The sequence below is a fragment of the Dendrobates tinctorius genome, unplaced genomic scaffold (assembly GCF_039654945.1).
Source record: "Dendrobates tinctorius isolate UK_male_01 unplaced genomic scaffold, ASM3965494v1 ptg000200l, whole genome shotgun sequence".
NCBI lineage: Eukaryota > Metazoa > Chordata > Amphibia > Anura > Dendrobatidae > Dendrobates > Dendrobates tinctorius.
Window position 1 is genome coordinate 3,393,753 of NW_027361867.1, and position 15,447 is coordinate 3,409,199.

General features: G+C 47.8%; 1 protein-coding gene across 1 annotated transcript in view; it reads right to left on the minus strand.

The window, feature by feature from the left end:
- Positions 1 to 10,301, minus strand: part of LOC141056832 (uncharacterized) — a 53,464-nt gene extending 43,163 nt beyond the window's left edge. Inside the window, exons 1-4 of the mRNA XM_073553304.1 lie at positions 10,284 to 10,301; positions 10,110 to 10,233; positions 9,932 to 10,026; positions 9,643 to 9,733 (exon numbers count right to left, since the gene is read on the minus strand). Of these exons, the coding sequence (XP_073409405.1) occupies positions 9,643 to 9,733; positions 9,932 to 10,026; positions 10,110 to 10,233; positions 10,284 to 10,301 (328 nt within the window). The remainder of the gene's footprint in view (positions 1 to 9,642; positions 9,734 to 9,931; positions 10,027 to 10,109; positions 10,234 to 10,283) is intronic.
- Between the last annotated feature and the right edge of the window lie 5,146 nt (positions 10,302 to 15,447).

Here is a 15,447-nt window from a genome sequence, read left to right on the forward strand (position 1 = left end):
GTGCCAGTAGTTTGGCAATGCCAGCATTCAGAGCCTGTGCTCGGGGATGGTTTGCCGAGTATGGCCGCCTTTTCTCCCATGCCTGTTCAACCGATGGCTGTCGAGTGGCCTGGGAGAGTGAGGATGACTTGGAACGTGGTGCTGTGGGTGTAATGTCACAGGGTCTCCGGACAACAGTGCCAGAGGTTCTTCCTTGGCAATCCTGTGAGGAAGCCGAACCAGCTGTGTGTGAGCTGGAGGAAGAAGCCCCAACACGAGCTGAAGAGGTGGCAGGTGGTGCTGTACGTTGGCCTACGTCTTCAGTGTGTTATGATGAGCCACCGAAGGAGGAAAAAACAAAATACCAGCTAAGCCCAGAAAAACCAGAGAGGTTGGCAGCTATCGGATTGCAGACCCCTGAACCTATCCACAACAACTAGCAGTAGCCGTGGGGGGTTCCTACGGTGCCCTAGACCCCTCGATCACAGCCGGAGAGCTACATAGCCTAAAGACAGAAAGGGGAAAAACTAAACTGCCCCAGAGCAGACCCCAAAGCAATAGGCAGCCCCCAACATATAATGACGGTGAAGCAAGATGAAAACACTAACACAGATAGAAAGATAGGTTGAGCAAATGATGGGGCCCAAGCTAACTACATAGGACAGGATAGGAAAGCTGCTGTCTGCCATCCGCAAAAACCCTATCAAAATGAGCCAACTGACTGATAGGAAAAACAGGCCCTGAAGTCACTAGGCTTCAAAAGACTATATCAGCACTCAGGTATATTCTGAAGACAGAGCAAAAGATCAACAGATCAGAGACAAAAATGGAATTCAGCTCACCCCCGGCCGGGGATGGCAGAACTCCCAAAAAACAAGGCAAACAAAAACAAAACTGAAGAGTACAAAGCAGAGCAGAAAAACTTAGCTTTGAGACGCAGGAATCAGACTGGTCTCCAAGAATCCAGCAGGAAAATCACCAGCCAGGAAGAAGGGCGTCGGCAGCCTTATATCCAGTCAATTCAAGCCACCCAGTTATTATCTAGCTGCCCAAGTGTTTGGTAATCAGTCTCACTACCTTCCTTCACCAGAGGAGGGAGTTCATCAGACCTCAATGGTGAAGGGAAAAATGAACTCATAACATCAGTGTGTCTGTGTAACTCCACCTCGCGCTTGGTCCGCACATGTTTCCACATATTAGTGGTATTGAGGTTGCTGACATTTTCCCCTCTTTTGACTCTCTGATGACACAGCTTGCATTTGACAAAGCAAATGTCATCTGCAACTGTGTCAAAAAAGGACCACGCACTGCAAGTCTTGGGAGCGCCCGTTTTGCCTTTTGAAAGTGGAATGCTCCTAACGGGTGCCGAAGAGGAGGCTACAGGCAACCAAGTCTGCCCCCTCCCTCTCCCTCCGGTTTTGGCCGTTCGGGGAATCTCTTCCTCAGAGCTGCTCCCACCACCTTCCTGTTCCTCACGCCATGATGGGTCAAGGACCTCATCATCTACACTCCCCTCTTCAAACACCTGCTTCTCCTGGGTTGTCTCGCCAGCACCGTACGCACCAGAAAGTGGTAACTCATCATCTGATGCGTACTGAGGTGTGCTGACCATAGGCACTGGCCCACCCGCCTCTTCAGATTCAGAGGGACAAAGAAGTTGCGCATCACTGCATACTCCCTCTTCTTCACATTCTGGAATGCTGCTTGGCTGGCCCCCTCTTTCCAAACCAACAGATTCCGAGAACAGAAGTAGAGACTGTGATGGCTGCCTGGGCACTTTGGCAGGTGGTGAAGAGACAGATGATTGCTCTTCGGTGCTCTGGCCCTGAGAGGATGTGGAAGTAATTGAAGTCGATGCGTTAGCTGCCATTCATCCGACAACGGCTTCAATTTGTTCCTCCCGCAGCAGTGGCGTACGGTGAGGTCCTACAAAGCTGCGCATAAAGGACTGTTGCCTGCTAAAACTGGGGGATGCTGACTCACTGGTGCCAACAGCAGGCACAGAATCCCCACGTCCTCTCCCTGCAGAATCCCCACGTCCTCTCCCTGCTGAAACTCCATGCCCATGGCCACGTGCCTTACTCCCTGCCTTCTTCATCTTGCTAGACTGAGAAAGATAGGCAGAAAAGTACAAAGGGGGGCCTTAGTGTGCTTATTCCTGAACAGCTGGTTACAGGTATAAGAAACACTAATTTTATGAAGTGTGTGTCGACTACACTTTAATGGGAGCTAATGTGGCCTACACAACTTTCAAATGTAGTGTTTGGTGAACTTTGTTGTTTTTTTTTGGGGGGGGAAACTAAAAGGATGTGACCAAATATTTGAAAGTCAGAGTATCACCAACTTTCTAGAGCTATTACAATGCAGGCAGGTAACCTACAATGCAAAAGATGAGGCTCCAAAAAAATTGGGTAATACTAATCTGGCTGCAGCTGAAGGGCACAAGCCAGAAAAAAGGCTCCTCTATCTACTCCTATATAGTGTTTGCAACCAACCAATGTAGATGGATAGGGATGGATGCACACTAATAGGAGAAGAAAAATGAGCTGCAATTAAAGAAAAATGTGTGAGGCAGTGACGCACGCTGAACGGCCTACAACCAGACGTTGCTGCAGGACACACTACTCAGCGTGAGCTGCACTCACACACAATTAGAGACCTCTCAGACAGCCGTGAAAAGTGCAGCTAAGTGGGCACTAGCACTGAAAGGCTGCAGAAAGGCTCCGCTGTGCACCCCTAGAGTGTTTGCAACCACCATATATGGATACGGATGGATGCACACTAATAGGAGGAAAAAATGAGCTGCAATAAAAGAAAAATGTGTGAGGCAGTGACACACTGAGCGGCCTCCAACCAGACGTAGCTGCAGGACACACTACTCAGCGTGAGCTGCACTCACACAGTCAGAGACCTCTCAGACAGCCGTGAACAGTGCAGCTAAGTGGGCACTAGCACTGAAAGGCTGCAGAAAGGCTCCACTGTGTACTGCTAGAGTGTTTGCAACCACCGTATATGGATATGGATGGATGCACACTAATAGGAGAAAAAATGAGCTGCAATAAAAGAAAAATGTGTGAGGCAGTGACACGCTGAGCGGCCTACAACCAGACGTAGCTGCAGGACACACTACTCAGCGTGAGCTGCACTCACACACAGTCAGAGACCTCTCAGACAGCCTAGAACAGTGCAGCTAAGTGGGCACTAGCACTGAAAGGCTGCAGAAAGGCTCCGCTGTCTACTACTAGTGTTTGCAACCAACGTATATGGATACGGATGGAAGCACACTAGATAGAATTCTTTAAAAATAAGCAGCTCAAAGAGAAAAATATGTATGAGGCAGCAGTGAGGCACGCTGGGCGGCCTACAACCAGACGTGGCTGCAGGACCCACTCCACAGCGTGAGCTGCACTCACACAGCCCTTGCAGACAGCTGTGAACACTGCTGCTAGGGAAAAGAAAGCTGCAGTGGTGGTTTATGTAGCCTGGGTAAAGCACAATATTGTTTTCAGAATCGCTATTTCTAACTGTCCCTCACAGTCTTCAACAGCAGCCTGTCCCTAACTGAATTCACAGCAGAGTGACCAGAAATGGCGGCGGCAGTGGCTTTTATAGTGCATCATGACATCATTTCAGCAGCCAATCACAGCCATGCCAATAGTTAACATGCCTACATGCCTAACAGGATGTGCCCACACTTCTGAGGATTCCCATTGGCTGAATCAAAGCGAGTGGGCTGATAGCATTATGGGAACTTCCAATTCCAGTATCCGATATGAAAAAAGTATTGGAAGTCAGTATCAGAATTCCGATACAGCTAATATCGGCCGATACCCGATAATTGTGGTATCGGAAAGCTCAACACTAATTATAACCATCAGTGAATTAATTTATAAAATGGAATTACTTTATGGGGATTTCGACTATTCTGGTTTTCTGTCATTTAGTTATATTAGGGCTTCTGCATATGGTGTGTCCAATCTCATCTGGGATGTGTTCCTGCTGTCCAGCTGGAGTAATCTGCTCCCTACTTCAGCCAATTGGTAAGTACCACACCCTACTAAAGCACAAAGCACATGGCCGGAATCTGCCAGAGACAGCGCTGTTCTCCTCTGGTTCAGTCCTCTGTGCTCAGCTTGCGGCTTGTGTATTTATCTCCTGTTGTGACCATGGCCCGTTTACTGATTACTCTTGTGTCTTCTGATTCTGTATTCTGTCCTTCTGCTTCTGACCCAGCTACCTGACTATTCTTCTTGGCATCTAGGCATCTAACACCACAGAATAGCAGGTAACACCATGGTCCAAGCCTAGGGGTCCCAGTGTAAGTCCAGATTCCATGTAAGGGTGTTAGATGAGCAAGGCAATTCTTGGGATATGGAAAGCAGAGAAGATAGAGCCAAGCATGTTCATGGTGGACATCTCTTGAGCTGCCAGGTGACCATGAACAGTGCTCCCAATACATTGTGTCTGCAAACTATTCCAGCTAGATCTGCATTCAAATAGCTAAATGGCGCTCCTTCCCTTCTGAACACTGCCATGTGCCCAGACAGTAGTGTACAATCGTATGTAGGTTATAGTGCGAAGCTGGAAAATAATTTGTAAGATCCATTTGTTTTCTATTATCCTTTGTGAAGAATTCCAAACTTACCACCACATAAAGTGACACACATCAGATATTAAAAATGGGGCCTGATTAGGAACTACTGAGATGATCAAACTCCACAGTCTCCATCAGTAATAAATGAGCAGCTAGTGGTGAAACCTCTCTGGGGTAATTAGAGTATGGGGCTCGGTGACGTCACAATCTAAACTATCGTAAGCTCCAATATTTTCTGTCAGAGGAGTTTCATGAAGAAATATTACACATTTATAGAGAACTGTGTATAATAGTGCAGAGCTGAGAGGTCTTAAAGTGAACCTGTCAGCAGGATTGTGCTCAGTAACCAACAGACACTGTCAGGTCAGCGCCGTTATACTGATTACAATGATACCTGGTGATGAAATCCGTCTTGTGGTTGTTGTTTAATCTGTATTTGTAGTTTTCAGTTAATGAGATTCTCGTGCTCTGGGGCGGGGCTGTGGGTGGGGCTGTGGGCGGGGCTTTCTGTGGTGCTCTGATTACATATTCATCTGTATTGGCTTATGACAGGTCGCTGATCCCTCACTGACCTGCCCCCATTATTACATAATGCATATAATAGCATTGATATTACTGTTGATAATGCCTATAATATTGTGGCTATTGTGAGGCTTAGAAAAAAAATATTTACATCCAGCAAAATGTCACCGGCGATGGCGACGCCTGTGTGGCGCCCCTGAGGGTTCAGTCGCCACAGAGGTACTGCACCTCCTCCTGAGGTGTGGTGCCCCACCATCCAGATAAGGTGGAAGCTCCTGACCACACTACAACACTTGCACCCCTCACCACAAAGTAGTGTAGCAAAGCCACATTGCGGCTCCCTGGTTGGAACACGAAACATGCTATGAGGCGGGTGGATTTAGAATACATAAATGAGCGGGAAAGTTTAGGATTTCAGTTCAGTGAATTCAGTGAGGCATTCAGTCGGAGAGTGTGAGAGAGAGAAGATCCCTGAGAGGGATGGAGGAAGGAGTGCTGCAGCAGACCTCAGTGATCTGAGCCTACTGGCACGGGAAAGGAAAGAAAGAGAAAGAGATTGAACGGAAACCTGACTTTTCATAAGAAGGAAAGACTAGTACGGAACATGAGGAGTAAAAGAGAACAGAGGACGTGGGTTAGAGGAGAGCCCTTCCTAGAAGTTCTAAGCGCAAGGCTGGGGCCCGGTCCCCGAGGTTGTTTGGATACTAATGGTCCTGCAACAGAAACCGGAGGAGTCTGCGCTACTCCCATCTCAGACTTGGGGGCACAACAGCAACATTGATAGTGAGCCGGGACTAGGAAGCAAGGAGTCCCCGAAGCAGGCTACAGCTGTCTGCCGTGTGAGGAAAGTTCATAAGAACATCGGCCAGGAGGAACTCCAGTGTAACTCAGTCCTGGGAGTACTTCACTTATAGGCGCTATAAGAGGAGACGTTCAGAAAGGCACATGTTGGCGGAGTGTTGGAAAGGAGCATCCTATCTTGCCTGGGGGTTGACTGAGCCCCTGACCCGGAGGACACGGCACGTAGGCAGGCACCTGTTTGCACAACAGACTGTGAGTAAAGCTTTAGAACTACATGCCCCAGTGTCCTCCATTTATTCCTGCGCCAACACACCCCACACCGCTACATCTGGGTACCAGCTTCTACACTGCCTGCGCCTCTCCTCTACCCCCAGATCTACACTGCCCTGGGACTACAGCTCCACCTGTGGGGAGCTGCACCATCTTGGCTGCAACACACCACCAGCCCCAGAGGATCTGCATGCAGCGTCGGCCTAACACCTCACTTGCCGAACACCACAGGTGGTGTCACGAACTATTCATCTATCAACTACATTTCACCATTCATCCCCCCTTCTACTTGGGCGCCCAGCACCACGGACCGGGTCACCGCTGCTGTGACACATCCTGCTGATACCAACCTGGTACCGAGTACCCCACAGCCCTGGGAGGGCGACCCGCCTGCGCAGTAGCATCTATAAGTAAGAGATAGAGGCTACTGGACAGGGGCAGCCGGTGACATTTTGCTGGATGTAATTTTCCTTCTAAGCCTCACAATAGCCACAATATTATAGGCATTATCTATATATATATTTACCTTAAATTGTCTGTCATCCACTTCCGTCTGGATGTCCTCAAATCCCACAATCCACCGCGCCGCACCGGAAGTAAGCCAACCGCTATATTGGAATACCAAAGTGATGGGTATTCCAATAAGGCACCCGCTGGTGATACCAGGCCCTTCCTCAGTACCACCAGCAGGATACCGCCGGGACCCTCCCGCCACCACTGGACCCGCCGCTGCCTGCCCACCCACCTCTGTCACAGCCGGCAGGAAAGACCGCGGCTTTCGGCCTGTGCTGGAGGTGGGGTGCGGGCGCCATCTGGTGACGCCGCACCCCATCTCCAGCACAGGCCGCAAGCCACGGTCTTTCCTGCCAGCTGGCACCCCCTGCCGCTGCCTGCCCACCATGTACATACACACACACGTACTCACATACACACACACGGACTCACTCACACACACACACATACTCACACATTTCCAGCACAGGCCGCAAACCACCCTCTTTCCTGCCGGCTGTGACTGCACGGAGGTGGGTGCGCAGGCAGCTGCGGGACACATACACCCACATGTACACACACACACACTTCACTCTCGATGCGATAACATCGGGCACACCTCTAGGCAACAATAATATCAATGCTATTATATGCATTATGTAATAATGGGGCAGGTCAGTGAGGGATCAGCGACCTCTCATAAGCCAATACAGATGAATATGTAATCAGAGCACCACATAAAGCCCCTCCCACAGCCCCGCCCACAGCCCCGCCCCAGAGCACGAGAATCTCATTAACTGAAAACTACAAATACAGATTACACAACAGTAAACCAGAGTTGCCCTCATTTATGGGGGACCATTGGAGCTACTATGGATCCTGAGCAGAAGATTAGAGAGAATAATATTGCTCCCCATTTCAGGAGAGATTGTGCAGTAATCTGAATTCCTTAGGATCAAAAACATTGTAATGTATGACGTGGAGTGAATCCATGACACCAGGGCTGGAGCCAACACATCTCCTGCAGGCGGGAATAAATGTATATTACAGCCATCAGCCACGCACAGCTTAGAGATCTATCATGGCACAGGTGGAATGTTTATCCTGGAGATTATCACAATCCTCCTTGAAGTTAGTTGGTTTTAATACAAATTGAAAAGTCAGGATAAAGGGAAACTCTGCTGTTATTGGACAGAAATTCACACTTAGCCTAAATGTGCAGTGAGGTTATGTGCACACGTTGCGGAATTCCCGCGGAAGTTACCGCGAGAATTCCGGAATTTTATTCCGCGGGAAAATCGCATTTTAAATTCCCACGATTTTCCCACGGAAAACTAGCGTTTTGCAAGCGTAATTAGCTTGCAGAATGCTAGCGTTTTCCAAGCAATATGTAGCATCGCTTGGAGAACTGATGGACAGGTTGGTCACACTCGTCAAACATAGTGTTTGACTAGCGTGACCAACTTTTTACTGTTGAGGCTATGCGGCATCAATAGTAAAAGATCTAATGTTAAAAATAGTAAAAAAAAAAAAAATATATATAAAAAAAAAATCGGCCATATTCACCTTCCGGCGTCCCGTGCAGCGCCCCCAGGCCTCCACGATCCTCCGGCAGGTCCCGTTCCCAGTGATGCATTGCGGCAATGACCTTTGACGTCGCTACATGATCGCGACACGCGACGTCAGCAAACGCATCGCAATGCATCACTGGGAACGGGAGCTGCCACGTGTATCGCTGAGGCCTGGGGACGCTGCGCGGGACGCCGGAAGGTGAATATAACCCAATTTTTTTATTTTAATTCTATTTTTTACAGGGATATGGTACCCAGAGCCTGGAGGACAGTCTCCTCTCCTCCGGACCGTGGGTACCATCCGCAAATGTTCTGCTTACTTTTCGCATGGTGGGCACAGCCACATGCGGAAAGTAAGCAGAACAATACATTCCTATGTGGGCGGACTCGCCGCGATTCCGCAAATTAATGAGCATGCTGCGGATTTTACCGCGAATCGACTCCGTCGCGGGAAAAGCCACAGCATTCGCGCAGCATTGCGGAATCCCATAGGATTGCATGGGTTGCTGTTTTTTCGCATTTTCGCGATGTGTGAACGCAGCCTTAATGTTGTTAATCATAAAAGGGAAGTTTGGCCAGAAAGACTGGACCTGGTCTTGTAGGGACCATGAGACATTCAGCAGCACAGAAGGGAGAGAAGATTCATCCGATAAGATCTCAGGGATCTAGGAAGCCAACAGCATCATTACCCTCCGCTTTCTCTTATAGGCCCAGCATAAGATTTTTCTTCAAGTGATTTTCTATCTTGTCAGCACATTCTACGTACGCTGTCATTTGGCTTTATAGTTACAGATCTGGGCAGGTAACGGTCAGCGGCTCCTAATGTGAAGGAGAGAATGGCTAATTCCTGTCTCTTTGTCTTGAGAATAAACTTCAGTTGTGTGCAAGCCTTTACTGAGAAAAGAGCAGATATGTAAGGCCGGGATCACACTACTGTGTGTGATGGGAGAAACTCGCACGAGTCTGTTGCATCAACAGCCATGTATTTCTATGCAGCCGCAGCTCCGGTCCTGAGTACAGGCGGCAGCGCCGGATGTTGATGCGAGAGACTCATGCGTTTCTTGTATCACACACGGTAGTGTGATTACGGCCTAACTGTGTTCGGTGTGACTCTTTAAGCGTGCACTCGGCCTATATTGGGTCAGGTACAAGCAATCATATAGATCTCGCTTTAAGGGATCACCCTCACACTAATCCCAGGGGGTAGGTGGATCCTCCAGGTCGTAAGTTCCATGGAAAAGGGCTTTCAATGCCCAAAGTCATGTGAACAGTTTTGGGTGGAGGAGAATGTTGTGGTCTAGAGGCAAAATGGTGATCATGGTAATACGGCCGGACTACACCACCGATAAAGCAGCCACAGCCGGTGACTGAGAGGAATCTGTGACTTCTCTGCATTCAGTGGTTACTACTCACCTGGGTAGTCATATGTGGGAATCTCCTCTTTACACCACTCATCACCCCTCACATATGTCTCTGTAGGATTAATATGGGTCAGATCTTCACCCTGAAACAAATATTGTAAAAGTCACCGACAGATGGAGAAGTCCCATCTATGATCAGCTCTAATCCTGCCATCTCCACCGCTCTCATTACACAAGTATAAAACATATAATACTGGTGGATAAAACAAGACTGAGCACAAGACCTTCACAGCCGTCTACACATCATAGGGGAGACCTCCTGACACCTTCTCTCCATCTACCTGATGATCCTGAGGAGCACTGGGATCTTCTTGTTTACAGTCCTGTGGAAGAAGACGGGGACATCTCTCTGGTGTTGTCCTCTTACTGGATAGATCTGGAGGAAACACATACAGGGACTGAATTCATTCTCTACATACAGATAATTATAGGCCGTGTGTATTTAGTCCTGTCTATTACCTGGTGATGTGAGGGGCTGGGGAACCTCCATTATGACGTCCTTGTACAGATCTCTGTGTCCTTCTAAATACTCCCACTCCTCCATGGAGAAATAGACAGCGACATCCTGACACCTTATAGGAACCTGACACATACAATGATACCGTCATCCCCCCGATCCCTTCATAGTGTTACTGTGTAATGTCCCAGCATTCCCAGCAGTGTCACCTCTCCAGTCAGCAGCTCAATCATCTTGTAGATGAGTTCTAGAATCTTCTGGTCATTGATGTCCTCATGGATCAGGGGGAGAGGTGGAGGCCCTGTGATTGGGCTCAGGGGTCTTCCCCATCCCTCAGACACAGGGTCCTGACAGTGATCACTAGAGGTCTTCTTCACCACTGTGTAATCCTGGTTATGGAGAGACACATTAATAAATCTCACTACAGACATTTCCAGAGTCCTCACCTCTCCAGTTCTGTCCATCTGTTATTCCCATAGATAAGAATGATGTAATGTGACGTCATCAGAATCTCTCACCTCTCCAGTGAGACGGAAGAGGATCTCTAGGGTGAGGTGTAATATCCTCTCCGCCATCTTGTCTCTGTCCATATCCATCTTTGATGGGAAAATCAGGAAAATTCTCTTTTGTAGAAGATCTTCACTGAGAGGATCCGATATTGTAGAGACCTGAATGAGAAGCAGATGATCCGATGTAACATCATAAGAATCCTGTGTAATAATACAATGACAGCAGCAATCTGCAGAGTCGGGAGATATGACTCTGACAAATATATATATATACATACACATATCTATCTATATATATAATTTCACCAAAGAAAGTAAGGACTGCAGTACTCACTGATTGAAAGTCCGTAGTTTATTTGTAGTAAAAGTGTAAAACTTCATGGCCGGGAGGCTGAAGAAAGGAGTGAGCAAACTCTGACGACGGCCTAACAGCGCTTCCACGGGTCAGCTATATATAATCGTCTAATTCTGTCTGTAACGGAAATCCCACGTCGCTGATTGGTCGCGCCTGGGGACATCACTGAAGGTGGAGGAAGATGGCGCCCGCAGCAATCCTCCACAGGTACTTCACCAACAATGTGCCCTGCCTTAACTTGAGCAGAGGAGGGCGAAAACCCCCCGGTCAGCAAGGGTCAAGCCTAAGGCAGGACGCACATGCTGTTCAGAAGGAAATCTCCCCACCGCCTGAACACCGGGTAGCGGTGACGTCACCACAGAGTAGGAAGATGGCGCGTGCAGCAGGCAGAGACGGAACCTTCACCAGCGGTGTGCCCATGGAAAACAAGGTCAGATGAGGGTCCAGCCCCCCCGGTCTGCAAGGAGCAATCTCAAAGTCGATCCCAGAAGCCTTTCCAAAGTAATTTTCTACACCGCCCGAACATACAGTGGGGCAAAAAAGTATTTAGTCAGTCAGCAATAGTGCAAGTTCCACCATTTAAAAAGATGAGAGGCGTCTGTAATTTACATCATAGTTAGACCTCAACTATGGGAGACAACCTGAGAAAAAAAAAATCCAGAAAATCACATTGTCTGTTTTTTTTTCATTTTATTTGCATATTATGGTGGAAAATAAGTATTTGGTCAGAAACGAAATTTAATCTCAATACTTTGTGATATATCCTTTGTTGGCAATGACAGAGGTCAAACGTTTTCTGTAAGTCTTCACAAGGTTGCCACACACTGTTGTTGGTATGTTGGCCCATTCCTCCATGCAGATCTCCTCTAGAGCAGTGATGTTTTTGGCTTTTCGCTTGGCAACACGGACTTTCAACTCCCTCCAAAGGTTTTCTATAGGGTTGAGATCTGGAGACTGGCTAGGCCACTCCAGGACCTTGAAATGCTTCTTACGAAGCCACTCCTTCGTTGCCCTGGCGGTGTGCTTTGGATCATTGTCATGTTGAAAGACCCAGCCACGTTTCATATTCAATGCCCTTGCTGATGGAAGGAGGTTTGCACTCAAAATCTCACGATACATGGCCCCATTCATTCTTTCATGTACCCGGATCAGTCGTCCTGGCCCCTTTGCAGAGAAACAGCCCCAAAGCATGATGTTTCCACCACCATGCTTTACAGTAGGTATGGTGTTTGATGGATGCAACTCAGTATTCTTTTTCCTCCAAACACGACAAGTTGTGTTTCTACCAAACAGTTCCAGTTTGGTTTCATAAGACCATAGGACATTCTCCCAAAACTCCTCTGGATCATCCAAATGCTCTCTAGCAAACTTCAGACGGGCCCGGACATGTACAGGCTTAAGCAGTGGGACACGTCTGGCACTGCAGGATCTGAGTCCATGGTGGCGTAGTGTGTTACTTATGGTAGGCCTTGTTACATTGGTCCCAGCTCTCTGCAGTTCATTCACTAGGTCCCCCCGCGTGGTTCTGGGATTTTTGCTCACCGTTCTTGTGATCATTCTGACCCCACGGGGTGGGATTTTGCGTGGAGCACCAGATCGAGGGAGATTATCAGTGGTCTTGTATGTCTTCCATTTTCTAATTATTGCTCCCACAGTTGATTTCTTCACTCCAAGCTGGTTGGCTATTGCAGATTCAGTCTTCCCAGCCTGGTGCAGGGCTACAATTTTGTTTCTGGTGTCCTTTGACAGCTCTTTGGTCTTCACCATAGTGGAGTTTGGAGTCAGACTGTTTGAGGGTGTGCACAGGTGTCTTTTTATACTGATAACAAGTTTAAACAGGTGCCATTACTACAGGTAATGAGTGGAGGAAAGAGGAGACTCTTAAAGAAGAAGTTACAGGTCTGTGAGAGCCAGAAATCTCGATTGCTTGTTTCTGACCTAATACTTATTTTCCACCATAATATGCAAATAAAATGAAAAAAAAAACAGACAATGTGATTTTCTGGATTTTTTTTTCTCCGTTTGTCTCCCATAGTTGAGGTCTACCTATGATGTAAATTACAGACGCCTCTCATCTTTTTAAGTGGTGGAACTTGCACTATTGCTGACTGACTGACTAAATACTTTTTTGCCCCACTGTATATATTTGGCAGAGTCTTAACTCCCGACTCTGCAGATTGCTGCTGTCGTTGTAGGCCCAGACCAGATGGTATGGAGATGAATGAGGGAGACCAAAGTTCAAAAACAGACTTTCCTTTGCTTAACAAGACCTTGATGTGAAGTATATACATCAGACGGCAGGCACAACACTTTATGAATGCGTCTTCTGCATTATGCAGTCAGGAACTTTCCGGTTACATGCGGCAGTACATAACCTTTGCTATAAGCCACAATAGTGCAGCAAACCTGAGCTAATGACCTCTTCCTGCTCTGTGTCTCCGCTATGTTCCCTGCCTGGAATCCGAATTCTTACTGCCATTATATCTTTGCTTTCCTTCAGAGCGTACCGTGCCGTGGTTCCCACACTGTCAGAACACAGCATGACCGCTCAGCTGTGATCGGAGGTAAAAAGTTAATCTCCAGTCACTGGTGTCAGCTCTAATCCTGCCATCTCCACCGTTCTCATTACACAAGTATAAAACATATAATACTGGTGGATAAAACAAGACTGAGCACAAGACCTTCACAGCCGTCTACACATCATAGGGGAGATCTCCTGACACCTTCTCTCCATCTACCTGATGATCCTGAGGAGCACTGGGATCTTCTTGGTTACAGTCCTGTGGAAGAAGAGGACGGGGACATCTCTCTGGTGTTGTCCTCTTACTGGATAGATCTGGAGGAAACACATACAGGGACTTCATTCTCTACATACAGATAATTATAGGCCGTGTGTATTTAGTCCTGTCTATTACCTGGAGATGTGAGGGGCTGGGGAACCTCCATTATGATGTTCTTGTACAGATCTCTGTGTCCTTCTAAATACTCCCACTCCTCCATGGAGAAATAGACAGCGACATCCTGACACCTTATAGGAACCTGACACATACAATGATACCGTCATCCCCCGATCCCTTCATACTGTTACTGTATAATGTCGGTCTGTCATACCAATTTTGTCGTTCTAAGGATAACATCTGAAATATGCCTGAAAATGATTCCCTGCTATAGATGCTTCATTATTATTATTACTATGCTTCACTATTACTATCACTCTGACAATCGATCTGCTTCATCCACAGGTATGTGTTCTGGCTGCAATACCATCATCACCCATCTTTCCTGAACCCCAATCACCACTGTATCTGTCTGCTATCAATGGTATGTGTTCAGGCTGCAATACCATCATCACCCAGCTTTCCTGAACCCCAATCACCCCTGTACCTGTCTGCTATCACGGGTATATGTTATGGCTGCAATACCTTCTCCCTTTGCATTTCCTCTTGTGACTTTAATTAATCATCTCCTGTGTCTGCATCCAGTCTCCCTGCTGCTCCTCCCTTTCTGATCACACCTGGGCCCTTTCATGTGCTGTTAAGTTAGATTCAGACGTAGAGGTCTGTTTGACCTCGGTCTGTCTTTGCAAGGATGTTTTCTAAGGATAACATCTGAAATGAGCCTGAAGTGACCAGAAGGTGCGACTTAGGCTACTTTCACACTAGCGTCGGTATGGGCCCGTCACAATGCGTCGGGCCGACGTACCGATGCACATTGTGAAAGATTTGCACAACAGGGGCAGCGGATGCAGTTTTTCAACGCATCCGCTTCCCCATTGTAATGTCCAGGGAGGAGGGGGCCGAGTTTCGGCCGTGCACGCGTGGTCGAAAATGGCGGACACGACGCAGAAAAAAAAGTTACATGTAACGTTTTTGTGTGCGTCGCGGCCGCCAAAACACGACGCATCCGTCGCACGATGGATGCGACGTGTGGCCATACGTCGCAATGCGTCGCTAATGCAAGTCTATGGAGAAAAAACACATCCTGTGGGCAACTTTGCAGGATGCGTTTTTTCTCCAAAACTATGCATTGCGACGTACGTCACACGACGCTAGTGTGAAAGTAGCCTAACCGCTGCGTTTACATGTACTAAATTTCTTTTGCCTTCTAAATTACTCTCACCATGCTGACATACGCACTAACAGTTTTGACTCTACTACTCCCTACTCTCCTTCGCTATCCGCAAACCCCAGCACCTGCTAGCCAAATAATAATCTCTCCTTCCCTCTTGCCTCCCTACCTGACCTCCTCTGCTGACCTGCCCCTCGACCTCAGAGCTTTCCTAATACAAAACAAGCCACCCACCCTCCTTCTCCCACATGCTCTCCCTCTCTCTGCTTCTCCTCACTACTGGTGACATATCTCCCAACCCTGGACCCCCACAGCCCATACCTCCCATCATTACCCCCTTCTATCGTTCCCAAACCAACACAAACACCAGAAATCTTTCTCACCTCAAATCCGTGCCATTGACACCCA